The following is a 13,962-nucleotide window of genomic DNA, read 5'->3' on the forward strand; positions in this document are numbered from 1 at the left end:
TCTAATTTGAAACACCATTTTTCACATGATGTTATGAAAACCTTAATATTTCTCAGTAACAGTAAAAAGATTCCTAAGTGTTTGAGCAATTGCCTTAGTGACACCATGGAATACAGGTGCTCTCCTGACAGATGCTATATGGAACCAAAAGGGAATTGCCACCATTTTACAAGGGTGAGGCTTCGAACCAACCTATGAATTTCTGTCTTTTTTTAAACTCTGACCCAGTGGGAAGTCTGCACTGGAGAAGGCTCCTGCTTCTTAGGCTGCAGTGTCAAACAAGTGCTGAAAAATGACTGTTAAAAAATGACTGAAAAAGCCATGGGAATCCTGAGCAGAAAGCTCAAGCATGCATGGAGGCACAAGGGATGACTCACACCCTCCCCTTTCTCCCATCTTCTTTTGGATATATCTATATTAAAAAAACCCCAAAAACCATCACAGTAAGAGAGACCTACAGATAGTCTTGCCAAGGAAGGTGAAACACACTACCCTGTGTCTAACAGCCCACAGCATTGAAAATCTGTTTTGTAGATCCTGCATTTCCTAGCTTCAGGTTCTCTTTTAGCTTCTTTTACATTTTGATTTCGAAGTATCTCTTCTCAGGTCTCAAAGACTATTCAAGTACTCTTGTGTTACCTCTTCCAGCAGGAAACTCACAGGTAGCCTCTCCTGCTACAATACAAACAGATTAGCAGATCATTTGTATGTTTTCATATCTGGAACAGGAATCACAGAATATGCTGAGCTGGAAGGGACCCATCAGGATCATCACGTCCAACTCCTGGTCCTGCTCAGCACACCCCAGGAGTCACACCCTGTGCCTGAGAGCTTTTTCCAAACACTCCTTCAACTCTGTTGGGTTGGTACTGTGACCACTGCCCTGTGCCAGTGCCCAATCATCCTCCAGGTGAAAACCTTTTTCTGATATCCAACCTAAACCTCCCCTGACTCAGCTTCCTATGATTTTGAAGTTGTTCCAGTTCTTTATTTTGATCCTGTCCAAATAACTGCATGCTCTTGACAAAAGGCACTTCAGTACTGTTTTGTCCACATGTTCTAAATTCTCTGCTCAACTGTTCCAGTCTGTCTCAGCTCAATTTAGCACAGCTTCCATCAAGAAATAAACTGACTTATGCCACAGAAAAAAAACCCCAAAACATTTGAGACCATCCAATTCTCACAGGTGCCAGAAAACTCAATTAAACTTGCCTTGGTTGAAATTCATACAAGAAGGCAGCAGTACATGCAGAAAACCTTTAAGGTGAGTGATGGGAAACAAGCAGTGGATCATCTTCATTGTGGCACCTGGGATCCAGTCCAAGAGCCACTCAGATGACAGACAGCATGGGGCTTTCATGCTAAGTGCAAATTACACTCTAATCCGTTGGAGTATGCATATCTGAATTTAACAAAAAGGAGAAAAATGGCAACAGCCAAATCATCCTCACATCTACCCTGAGACCTCTTTGAAACAGGCCTCACCTCATATGAGCAAACTTTAAGACAAATCCTGAGTCTAAAATCAAATACCAAATACCCAGGGAAGAATAATCAAGGTCAACAAGACCCAAATTTAGCTATCAATGCCATCATAGCTAGCACACACTTAAGCAGCAGGCTAACATGAACCAGCTGATCCCACCTGGAAAGCCAGGCCAGTCACTCTTAACAGTATCTTTTAAATAATCCTGATGCTAGTTGCTGGTTTTGATTTTAAGACAAAACAAGCCTTAAGAAAATACCACCCGAAACAAGTAAAGCAACAGACTGCACTTAACAAAAATGCAGAAGTTCTTATTATGCTGTAGTTTAAGAAACACCCAAAAATGCCCTCAAAACACTAAAATACACCTATTAATCAATGCAGATCAAATGCAAAGATAAATTCTGATTATGAGTGGTGGAAAGGCAGCACCTTTTCCTAAAAGACTTTCTTGATGAAAACTCTTTTTCTAAGGGAATAGAACACTTTCTGTCAGATGTCACAGAGCATTTCTTAATCCCACCACTCTCGAAGACAGCTGGTGGGCAAGGGAATTTTTGAAAATCTGGCCACAGAAAACATTAACTCTATCTGTTAATGCTGACTTCTCTTCATAATTCCTTTTGGATATTCATAATAACACAGAAGAAAGTTGGAATTTTTCTCTCCTCCTGCTTTAATGGTATTTTCTCTTTTGACTATCTAAGACTTTAAGCTACTTGCAGTAGGAATTCTGTTCTCTATATTTAGGGTGGAAATTCAGGCCTAGCCAAACTTAGGACACTTGGCTATTATCACAAATGTATTTCTATGGCTAAATCACTGTTTTCCTTTGATCTGCTGAAGGAATCACAAGTGAAATTGCTATAGTACCATCCTCTGCATGCCTCCTTCTTTTCAGTACTGAAAATAAATGCTCTGATCACTTTATTTTCCCCACTAAGTCATGTGTGCCTGTAGGACATCACTGTGGAACCTGGCAGCTCAGATCTTAATAAAGCTGTCTCACCTGAAAGCATTCATTTTAAGTTTTCCCTTCTCTTCAAATAAGAAACCAGAAATACATTTCCAATCCTTAAATTGAAATTTTATGAGATTTTGAAGATGTTATTACTTAGAGCTGAACCAGATTTTGGGAAAGCCCTGGGGTTTTCTAACATATTTCCAATGGCATCGAAGAATTCGGGCACTTTTTAGCTGCTCACATTCTTTCCAATTTAACGAAAATGGAATAAGCATCAAAGAAACACTGAGCAAGAAACTCAGAAGTGGACTACAAAAGCTTACTGGAACTTGCCAGGAATATTTTGGTGTGCAAATCTCTCTGGAAATGGAATGAAAGGTGGATTTCTCCTCGAGAGGGTCTGATTTCTGACAAGGAGGTTTCCCTGACAGTATTTCGAAATGTCTGCCCTAGCTGAATAACAAGGAATAAGGGTACCTGCCAGGCAATTTCTACCCAGTACTGTCCAGGACACTGGAGGCTGCTCTTGACTGAAAACCAGCTGCAGTCTATCCAGATTCCAGAGCTTTCTCATAGCAGCTTAAGAGAGAGTTTCTTCTTTATGTAGATGAGAGTTCTGAAATTAATTCCCTCCATGTTTTAATGTCCACAGACTTTAAAAATGAAATCTAATTTCAAGTCAGCAGCACCTGAGTGCAGTGGTAACTCAGTGGGATGATTTAGGTGAGATTAAATTTTAAAATATTTTCTTTCCATAAAACATGGCAGCAGCTGAGATTTTTTTCTTAGATGTATACTGTGCCATACACAAATGTTCCTACTTCAGACTAGAAATGAGTAAGCTCATATTGATCACAAGTGCACACAGTAGACTGTCTTCTGAATGATTAAAAATAACTGGTACTTTTGATTTCTATACAGACTTGCCTCTTCCAGATAGAAAACTCTCTGCTGGAAAGCCTTAAGTAGCCCAAGGGAAGTATGTAATGCACTTCTGTGAAGTTTACCTGCAGCTGCACAAATACTCCTCCAGCTCTTCCTGCACCTGGGAGGGAGGGAAACTACATCTGCTCATCAAGAGCCATGGAGGGGAGAGAAATCATATGGACCCATACACAAACCAGTCCTTCCAACACTGACAACTCATTCATGGGATCAAACTGGTTAACAAATGAGTACTGACTTGGAAATGAATGTACAAATTGCTTTTTTTTTCTTCTTTAGTTTTTTTTTAACTTCCTGCTCACCTGAATAAACCCACCTTTAAAACATGGTAGAAATTGTGACCTGGCCCAAATTCTATTTCAGGACACAGGATTTACAATGATTTAAAAAGTAGGACTATCCCCCAATTTACACAATGTTTGCTGCATTTGTTGAAAAATTCAGTTGTTATTTTAAACTGATGCTGAAATGTTAAAAGAAATTTTAAGATTATTTTACTGTTATCCCTGAATACAACGCTGTCATAAGAGACTGTTTCCACAGCCAGACAGAAACAAAGTAATTCTCATGTTTGAATGATTTTTTTAAAGCTACATTGCTTGAATTATATACCATTAACATATCTTCTAGACAGGGGCAAAAGAACATATCTCCTAATTTGTTGTTGAAAAAGGAGAGCAACCCATTAACCATGCTTCTATGCTTTTATCCTGAAACCATTCTTTGCATGAATTCCAGCTGCTTATCAACTAAAATCTCAGACTTCACTCAGAAAAGATTAAATGGAAATATCCTCAAGATTAAATGGAAATATCCTCAGTATTTACAGCTGAACCTCGAGTGTATTATAGATAGTTTAGTTTTTCTTTGATTTTTGTTGGTTTTTTCTTTTTTTTTTTTTTTTTTTTTTTTTTGTTGTTGTTGTTTTTGTTTTTAAGAGGAGAAGAGTACATTGTTTGGAGGTAGCATTATGATGGTGTTTCTGAGGTGGTGTTACCACTGAAACACAGCATAGCTATCACACTGAATTACAGATCTTGGGAATGGTGGGAGCTGCTCTCCACTTTGAGGTTACAGCTGAAGGTGGGTGTGCAGCCTGCTCCTCATGCTGCAGGGGCAGCTCAGCACCTTTAAGCATGTCAAAGCTACCTACTGATAAGGAAAATCACCATTTTAACCTCTCTGCCTTGTTTTGCATCCAGTAACTTTCCAGCCCCTCTTCCTATAAGATTGGAAGCAGTAAAGTGCTGCTGTCACCCCCTCAGCAAGCAGGAGGTGCCTGCTGTCCCTCCATCTCCCTGTCAGTGAAGTAGAACTGCATCTTCACTGGGCCACCAAGCACAGCTCAGCTTTCAGAGGAAGTTGACAGAGCTGTGAAAACAGGGCAGGCAGGACCCAACTTTGACAAACATGACAGGAATTACTCAAAAGTCAGCAAAAAGATAATTGCTTCCATGGCTACATGTCTGTGAAAGCTGGGTTTTCTTCACACCAACTGCCAGTGGCTGCTGATGCCAGATTTTCGTGGTGCTTTCTGCCAACTAGCTGAAAATCAGATGCCTTTTTGTTTCCAAAAGTGAAGAGATGTTATGTTGCCTCATTTTATTCTGATGGGCAAAACACACTTACTTACATTTCCAAGCCAGCACGGGCAGGTTTAGCCTGTGATAAACAGGAGGCTAAGTACACATCTCCTCTTTTGTTTTCATTTTCTAACATTGCTTTCACCACCTTGGAAGGGGTAAAAATAATATCACTCAAGACAAAGAAGAACAAGATAGGAGGGAAATAAAGTTTAGTTGACAACACAGACCTCATGCAAGTAAAGGGAAGTTCATTTTTAAATCAAGAGAATCTGATTTCAGGCCAATTTGGAAACCACAGCAGAAAAACGGTTGTCTTAAACTGGGTGAGTCAAATTCTTCATTTTGTTTTAAATAAAAATAAAAATGTTGTATTGACTCAAAACTGAGCCCATACAGCATTGAGATGAATCCAAAACCATGATGCATTAGCAAGCAAAAGATTATGATGTCACCACAAATGTTATGAAGTCAATATTTCCAAAACATAAAAGCAGAAAAACAGATTTACAGGAATGAGATGGGCCAAATTAAGACTTTTTTCTTTTTTTCTTATTTTTCCATTTAAGAATAGTAAATAAAGCTGTCCAATTTGCCATCATAACGCTTGTTTTCTATATTGCTCATTGACATGACATAAATAGTATATAAAATGGAATGATTACAGGATTTAGACTAATTTAATTGACTGAAATAATTCTGTGCATCTGTTTTTCATTTTCAATTTTGTGCATATCAGTAGTGAGCTATTTTCATTTAGCCATACCTCTGAGATTCAACTTTCTGCTTCTATCTTTACAGTCCTGGTATAGTCATTTTATGGTAAGAGGGATGGAGTGGAGGAGAGGAACAAATAATAGGTGAAGCTGCAGCAAATGGCACAAGGATACAGTCCCTTCCTGGAAAGAGGATTTTGTGGCGAACCATTTCTCCCATAATGCATCCCACAGACCATATATCCACTAGAACAGCAGAGACAGGGAAGTGAAGAAGGAGGGAAAAAAAAGCAAAGTTAACTACAACATTTCACTCCTAAAGGAGGGGAAAAAGGTTGATCAGCACAGTACAGTTTGTTTTGTGGTTTTGTTGGGTTTCTTTTTCATGTCTCACCAAAAGCTAGAATAAGTAACTAAACAAGTAAAAGCTGTGTCAGTCAGCTCAACAGCAGTTAGTAACAACAGTGGAAAAAGTTTAAAATCAACATTTTGGGTAAAGGTCCAGAGCTAGCAAGTAAAGATAAGTAACAACTGCACAGATCCATGGTATACGCTGAATTTATGGCTAAAAAAATCACTCCTTTTTTTTTAGGAAAAAATCAAAACAACCAGATAATGATAATCTGAATAAATCCTACTTGCAGAGCTCCTAGGCTTTGTTCTTCAGCACTGAGTCTCTCTGCAGCAGCTGACAAGAAGTTCCAAATGGAACTACTCACACAAGTAAAGGCCATATGGAAAAATGCCACCCTTAAAGGTTATTTAAAACTCCTCTTTCAGCATCTATACCTATATCCTCTCTGTAGGTACCTATCACAGAGCATGACCTGAGTGGACTCTGTTTTGTACTGTGTAAGCACTCAAAATAAATGCTATAACAAAAGCTCCAAAGGACAAATATCAACAAGACTAAGAACATTTCCTATTTCCAATCCTGCCTTCAGCTTTTAGGTGAAATATGCACAGTTACCTTATCTGTTTGACTTGGATAGGGTTTTTTTTTGCCCTTTAAGTCTTTAAAGAAAAAATGCTGGATAGATAGTGACACAGTATTCACAGAAAAAAAAAAAAAAGAAAAAAACAAACAAAACCTATCTTCCATGTGAAGAGGTAAAAACTGCTTTGAAATGTTTTAAAAGATTATGTTGTTTCTGAGCCTGAAATCCTCATTTTCTGGTTATGTTTGACCTACACAATCAATTTTTCTCCTCATTTCTTCTCCTTTCTTAACCTTCAAAATCAATCCAAAACAAACCAAAGAAACAAACAAACAACTCATTTCTTGGTGAAACGAAATCAAGGTGAAATGTTCCATTTGGGAAAAGGAGGGTACAGGTATCAGGGGCATGGGACAGCAAAAGCATGCCAGAGGCAGAGGCAGAGTTTTCTTCCTAGTAACAGCTTTAGGACCTTCCATAGAAGTGCAGCAAACTGGTGATAATTATGCATCTTTAGCCAACCAAGTGCAGAAAGAAAATGAAAGCAGTGAACAGTCCTTATACAGGCAGTGTACATAGTCAGAGGGGAAAAAAGGTGGGGAGCTTCAGTAATGTGGCAGCATAGGCCAGAGCAGGGAAGCAAAGAAGAGCCCTTTCTGTTGACTTCCTTGGGAGCTGGGTCAGAGCCTCCAAGCAGAGCAGCTCCTCTGACAGCTGAGCTTCATTTTCAAACATTTTGTTTTCTTCCTCTCTTTATTTCAGCTTTGTCCAAGTAAGACAAGGCCATTCATCTTAAGCCAGATTCATTGCCCAGGGAAGTCAAAGGAAGTCTCTGTGTTAACCTCAATGGGCGTTTGATCAGGACCCTTGGATGTGGCAAACATTAGAACTTTCCCAGCTGTGTCACAAAAGTGTGCCTAACTTTTTCTTGGTGCAGATTTAATCATGTGAAAAGCAAATGCTCTCTCTGTCCTTTCAAGGACAATAACAGCAACAATAATCCTAATCTTCTACTAAATGTCTGGAGGGGGAAAAAAACAACAAAAGAATTCATTTGACAATAAAAGAACTCTGGATATTGACTAAAGAACTATCTAAAGAGTGCTAGCTCAAATTTCTAATGGCACTTAGCAAAAATTTCAAACAAAATACTTTAGGGAATATTATTCCTTTATTTCCCGAATATTATTCTCTATGCTAAGACTCTTCATAATAATAATAATAATAATAATAATAATAATAATAATAATAATAATAATAATAATAATAATAATAATAGTTTCTCTACTTTTTTGACTTTTGTATTAAAATTTGTACTTGAAACTCATAAAAATTATAAATCATTCATACAGGGACTTGTTAATTTCAGAAGAGTTTGTGTGATTATGTTTTTAGTAGTGCTGAAGTCATGGAATTGGCTCCCAAAATCAGTTTCACTGCCCTTTACAGGATGCAGCTGACTGTTAGTAAAAGTTCTCCTGCAGGTTAGCTAACCTTCTCAACATAAATTAAGTAGGACACTTTTAATAAATTCCTGGTCTTGTCACATTTGCTGTATTTGCCTTCATAAGACTCCTCAAACAGACAAATAATACCTTTGACAACAAAATCTGAGCCATAGGTTTTCCCTCATTTCCTGCTTGGTCTACTTGGCACCCAGATGCAATTCTCAGTTTTGTTACAAAATGAGAACAACTTAAAAAGTTTTCCCTTCATCTACTGCAAAATTTGAGTTTTTCCTTATCCACTTCTCTATAGCAAGCACGCCCACCTGCTTTTCACAATATTTCCAAGGACCAAGATCTCTCTCAGACTATTCAGAGGAATATCCTATTTACTTCTAGGGAGATTACATACAAATTATATGTTTTGTTTCTTTTTTTTTTTTTTTTTGTTTCAGCTTTTTCCTCTTCTCTGCAATTCTACTTGTTGTTTAAAAAAAACGAACTCAAACCGCAAAATTTATACCTAGATCTTGACAAGATGAAACCTGTCAGCAAAACCTGGGACTTTGTTAAATTTATCATGAAGAAGGAATTAATTCCTGAAATTCAGATCTAGCTCTGGATTTAGAGAAATGCTGGAAGGGCTAGGATTTTCTATTTCAGCTTGTACTTCTTCTTGTTCCTTCAAACAATTCACAGATCCAGACTCAAATTTAGAACACGTCACTCATTCAGCAACTTCAGTGGTTCCCACATTATTTCACGGCCACAGAAGACAAAGATGAAAGCTCTGGTCAAAATGAGTTGACTGTAGTTGTAACTTCAAACATAACTAAGAATAAGTTCCCTGTTACTCTGCCATCCCACACTGATAAATTCACCAGCAGTGCATCCCAAATACATTCTGCAGCTGCAGTTCACAGAAGTGAGGAACTGCTCTAACTCCAGGTGTCATTTCCCATCATTTCCCACTACATTTCCTGTCCCTCCTTTGGGTCTCCCTTACAGTGGAGAAGCAGAGCTTGCCCTTGAGGAGGCCTGGTGCAGTGGCACTGCAGCCCTACCGTTCTCCTTGTAGCCCATTCCCAGGATGACCTCAGGTGCTCTGTAGTAACGTGTCACCACATAGGGGGTCATCATGAAGCTAGTGCCTGCAGTCCTGGCCAGTCCAAAATCCAGAATCTTCAACGTGCAGTCAGATTTTACTACTATGTTACTTGGTTTTAAATCCTGCAAAAGATGGTGAAAAAAACCCATGTGACTGTCCTTTATAACGCCAGGTACAGCTATGATACCAACAGATACTTAAGATCACACTCCAAATACTCTTTCCCTCTTCTGACCCAGTTGCTATCAGAAATACTTGTAAATATACAGCAAACCCTTGCTATTGTTTCTGTAGCAAACTCTTCTGGAAGTTGTTCTACCTCAGCATACTGGGCTTTACCCGGATATCAGGAGCCTACTGGCATTAAATTAATTGCATTTACTAGGATTAGTATCCAAGTGCTGTTTGATTAGATTATTTTCTCTTAATGCTATGAACCTGATAGAGACATTCCTACTGCACATGTAGAGATACCTTAATGCTTCATTTATAATAATTCAGCTCATCCTTTGCTGGATGACTATCTGGCAGCCAAATCTATAACCCCCTGCTAAATACATGACATGCCAAGATAGGAGAACTCTGTAGAAGAACATCCACTTTGTAACCCACTTTATTAGCCTTTCTTTTCTTTAGGGAAACTTTTTTTTTCTAATGTGGAAATCCCAAATTAGTGAAAGCACTTTTCCATTTTCAATCCATTGAGAATTCCCTCCTGCTCACAGTGACACGACCTGATCCCCCCTGCTCTCAACTATCACACATCCACAGCCAGGTGCCACACCCTTACCAGGCACAGCACTGATGTGGAAAAAAGCAAAATGAGAGGATGCATTTCATATAGACCCAGCAATCTTTTCATTTGGTTCAGCACATGTAAATGATGGCAAATGCCAATTCCATATCCCCTGACCTCTGACTGTGGCTTTTATGTCTTTTATCCATTGCACTGGGACACAGGGCTTTGATCCACAGCACACAGAGAGAGCCAAGAGGCATTTAAAGTCTTCATGATCATTTCATATGCTGCCTTAAGTTTTAAGCCAAAGGCCCCTTACCCTGTGAATAATCCCTGCAGAGTGAAGATGCTTGATTCCACAGAGCATTTGGTACAGAAGGTAAGACATTCGCTCATGGTCCAGCTCCATCTGAATGACCTGGCACAGGTTGGCATCCATTAATTCCATTACCAGGTAGCTGAATGGAAAAGCAAAGCCACAGGGTTATTTTTTTTGTGTGTGTGTTGAAGGCAAACCACAGCATCATCTCAAATAAGAAACAATGCCTTTTCTTGCTTTAAAACTCACTTTATTTCTGATTACTGGGAGTAACACAGCTGGAGACTGGGCCCACTAACCACAGCACCATGGTGGTGTTTGTATCTCACTGCAGAGACACCATTCTTTCAGCATACCAGGAAAACTGGTGGGTTATTTGCCCTTTCTTGGTGCATCCCCCATGACAGAGACTATACCCTATGTGGGCAATCAGGCAGCACCACACAAAAAGGCACAAAACCCAAAAGACTGACAAGCACCAGAGGATGTAACTGCTCAGCCTTTGACCACTGCAAGGATGGCTACCACAGTACACACAGGAATCTGAGAGAAACAGAGGTGTCTGAGAGGGCAAAATATGCACCCCCATGCAAAATGCCCTCAAAAATCCTCCACAGCTTGCATGACTTCACAAAATTCTCATTACAATTAATTGGTTACTCCTGGTATCAGACTATAGAATAGGACCATATTTTCATGCAATGTATACAGAATATGGGAAAGACGGGAAGATAAAAGGAGAGCAACAATATAAAACAGAGAATACTTAAAATTTCATTCACAGCAGGCTCATACTGGGCACAGTAGTGGTTGTCCAGCTGGGCAAGGTTCCAACAGAGATGCTGATTTTCTTCTACACCTACCCCTAGTTCCCCAGGCAAATAACATTACACAACAACAAATATGAAACTGGTGGTTTTCACCTTAAATTATCAAAAGAGCTTTCAATATGGGAATTCCGAATATTTTTCCACCCACTAGACTCACACTGTCTTTTTTAGAGGAGCTACACCCTTTGTATTTTGCTGAGTTATTGCAATCAAGGTACACCATAATGCCCCACACATCCCTAAAGCTTTAGTTTAATTACTGCCCCTGTTACTTACACATCCTGGAACTCCTCCAGAGATTTCTGTGGTGTGAAGACATTTAATAAACTTATAATCTGAAAAGTAAAGTAAGACAAAAGAGTAAAAATAAGTGATATACATCATCAGTTGAATCTGTTTTGAACTGTGTTCAATATAAAAAAGAATAAACTGGTTTTTCACTGCTCTATTTATATTAACACTTCTCACTTTGTGGATCAGTGAAAAATCAGCAGCATTCAAAATAAAATACCACAGATCTCTCAGATTTCTTCCAGGTGCACTTGGAATCATCTGAAAGAAGGATAACAAGCGACAAAACAAAGTGCTAAGGGTGAGACACTCCTCTCAATTTTGAAGTTGCATGTTCAAAGATCAACTTCAGCTCAATCTAGCATAGCAGTCTTTGTGCTTTGTTCTTCTTTATGAGGAAGGCTTATTTGAGGGCACAAATAACCAAGGACCATCTTATCAAACAGTATTCCTTCCTTCTCTCTGACACGGCCTCAGTTCCTTTGAGGGCACACACATGCACATACTGCCTGACACAAATCCCATCAGGAGAGGTACAACTTTTCAGTAGAAACAGAGATATCCTGAGCAAAAACATCTTGCATAATTCAACTCCTTTCCTCCTTTCTCTTGTTTTGGTTAGCATTTTTGTTTGGTTTATTTTAAACGGGCTGGGCTGCTGAAAGACACTGGTAATAATATGTGAAAAAGAAGACAGGAAAAAATGTGACCCCCACAGATCTGGATTTCCCCTGTTTTCACTCTGTGCAGGTAACAGAGGTAGATGACACCAGCACTGCTGCCATGAAGGCAGCATCTGAATGTCTCCCTTCCCACTTCCATTGCCTCTTTAGGTTTTCTAACAGAAATTTTTCAACATTCTTCCTCTTTACTCCACATGTTCTGACTGAATCTTACCTCTACAAATGTACCTTTACAATCCTCTCCTTCCTTTGCACTTCTCTGTATAGACAGATTAAAGCTCTGATCCAACCCGTGTGGTGCTATTACCAGCTGTCATGCACCATGTTTAAAATTATGTATTTAAAATTAGTGACACTCCTGCTGCCCCCCTCTGTTCTTCCCAGACCATTAAAAAACTTCTCACTCATCCCTCCATTTTCAAATCCTCATGTATTGGGCTGGCTGAGGGTAGCTTCCATCAAGTCAGCAGGGAAGGACAGGAACAGTCCTGATCAACACAATGGGAATGTAAGGATAAATCACTGCCTAGAAGTGAGGCAGAGACACTGTAGTGTCAAGTCCTGCAATTTGCCAATTTAGGGTCAGTCCTTCCTCTTTCCATGTGAACATGTGATTGAGAACAAGTGTAAAATCTCCCCTTGCATCACATTGTCTCAAGTTCATTTATGCTTTGCATAAGGAGAAAGAGTCATTGCAAGATCCAAGGGACAAGGAAACACTGCAAACTGAAAAATTTTCTCCTAATGAAAAGAAGGGCACATAGATATGGCAGCAGGAAATCTAGGAGGCGGAGGAATATGAGATCCCTGGGACAACCCTTTACAATGCAGTGTGGCAATCCTACATATTTCACTACAAAAAAGCAGCTGATACAGTGTCAGGCAGATAGTTCTAACAGATAATGGTTAAAATTAGCATACAGCCCTGGAAGAACACTCCTAGTGCAGCATAGGAATATTTTCATTCATTATGGATACTAAATGATACACAGTAGATGGTGCAAGAAGCAGGAAAGTCTAGAACAATCCCAGTTTGGCAGAGCCTTTAAACAAGCACATGGAAAACCCTCAGTCTCTCCTGTGGGCATGTAGTACCAGAGAGTGTGTAGCCCTTGAGCAAAATTTACTTGTAATTTCTTCCATTTAAAAGAGGAACCCAACAGAACAACTTCCCTTCTAACACAGCAATGCACATACCATTTCTCCTGCTGAACACTTACATTTTTATGATTCACACACTTCATGAGGACCAGCTCCCTGTAAGCTCTCTTGGCATGAGTTTGGTTCTGAAATGGTCTGCTGAGCTTCTTAATGGCCACGTTTCTGTCAAGGACGGCATCGTATGCAGCACTGTAGTGATGACAAACACAGGGGTTATGCATCTTAGAGGGTATCCAGCACTTCTCATGGCAAATTCCTGAACCTCAGGTCCACCTCTTCCTTTTCTTTTCCACTGAGAAAAATACTGGGACAAAAGAAGAAGAGAGTTTCTAGTAAAAATAAAAAAAGTAAGAGATCAATAGGAAACATGTAGCACCGCATCAGCAGAGGACAGCATACACCACTACTTCTGAACTCCAACTCCACTGGAAATTAACACTTATTTTCAAGGGGTGGGGGAAAAAATTTAAGTAACTTCAGATAAGAATAAAATAAAAACTGGATGAGAAGGAAGTTTTTTCATAAAGCAACTCTCTGTGCAAGGCTACAGAAGAAAAGGCTTTTGCTTTTTCTGTTGCAGTTAAGAACACTTTCACAACGTGGCTCAACGACCAAGTGCCCACTTACCCAAAATGAATTTTATGATTTCCTTATGATATTTCTAATGGAATCAAGTTATTTAGTAATTCTTTGAGACCATATAATCCAATTCCAATAACATACCTAGAAACAGAACCATTTCACAAGGATTTTT

At 39.2% G+C, this 13,962-nt stretch overlaps 1 protein-coding gene across 7 annotated transcripts in view; it reads right to left on the minus strand.

The window, feature by feature from the left end:
• The window catches only part of MAPK10 (mitogen-activated protein kinase 10), a 147,062-nt gene that overhangs the window by 40,464 nt on the left and 92,636 nt on the right, over nt 1-13,962 (minus strand). For 6 of the 7 annotated variants that reach the window (XM_077177008.1, XM_077177004.1, XM_077177007.1 and 3 more), the window contains 5 exons: nt 13,268-13,397; nt 11,350-11,408; nt 10,244-10,382; nt 9,142-9,307; nt 5,869-5,940 (listed from right to left, as the gene is read on the minus strand). In XM_077177008.1, the coding sequence (XP_077033123.1) occupies nt 5,869-5,940; nt 9,142-9,307; nt 10,244-10,382; nt 11,350-11,408; nt 13,268-13,397 (566 nt within the window). Of the gene's footprint in view, nt 1-5,868; nt 5,941-9,141; nt 9,308-10,243; nt 10,383-11,349; nt 11,409-13,267; nt 13,513-13,962 lie in introns of all 7 variants that reach the window. The other variant, XM_077177009.1, reaches the window with a different exon arrangement.

This window comes from Agelaius phoeniceus, chromosome 4, assembly GCF_051311805.1.
Source record: "Agelaius phoeniceus isolate bAgePho1 chromosome 4, bAgePho1.hap1, whole genome shotgun sequence".
Taxonomy (NCBI): domain Eukaryota; kingdom Metazoa; phylum Chordata; class Aves; order Passeriformes; family Icteridae; genus Agelaius; species Agelaius phoeniceus.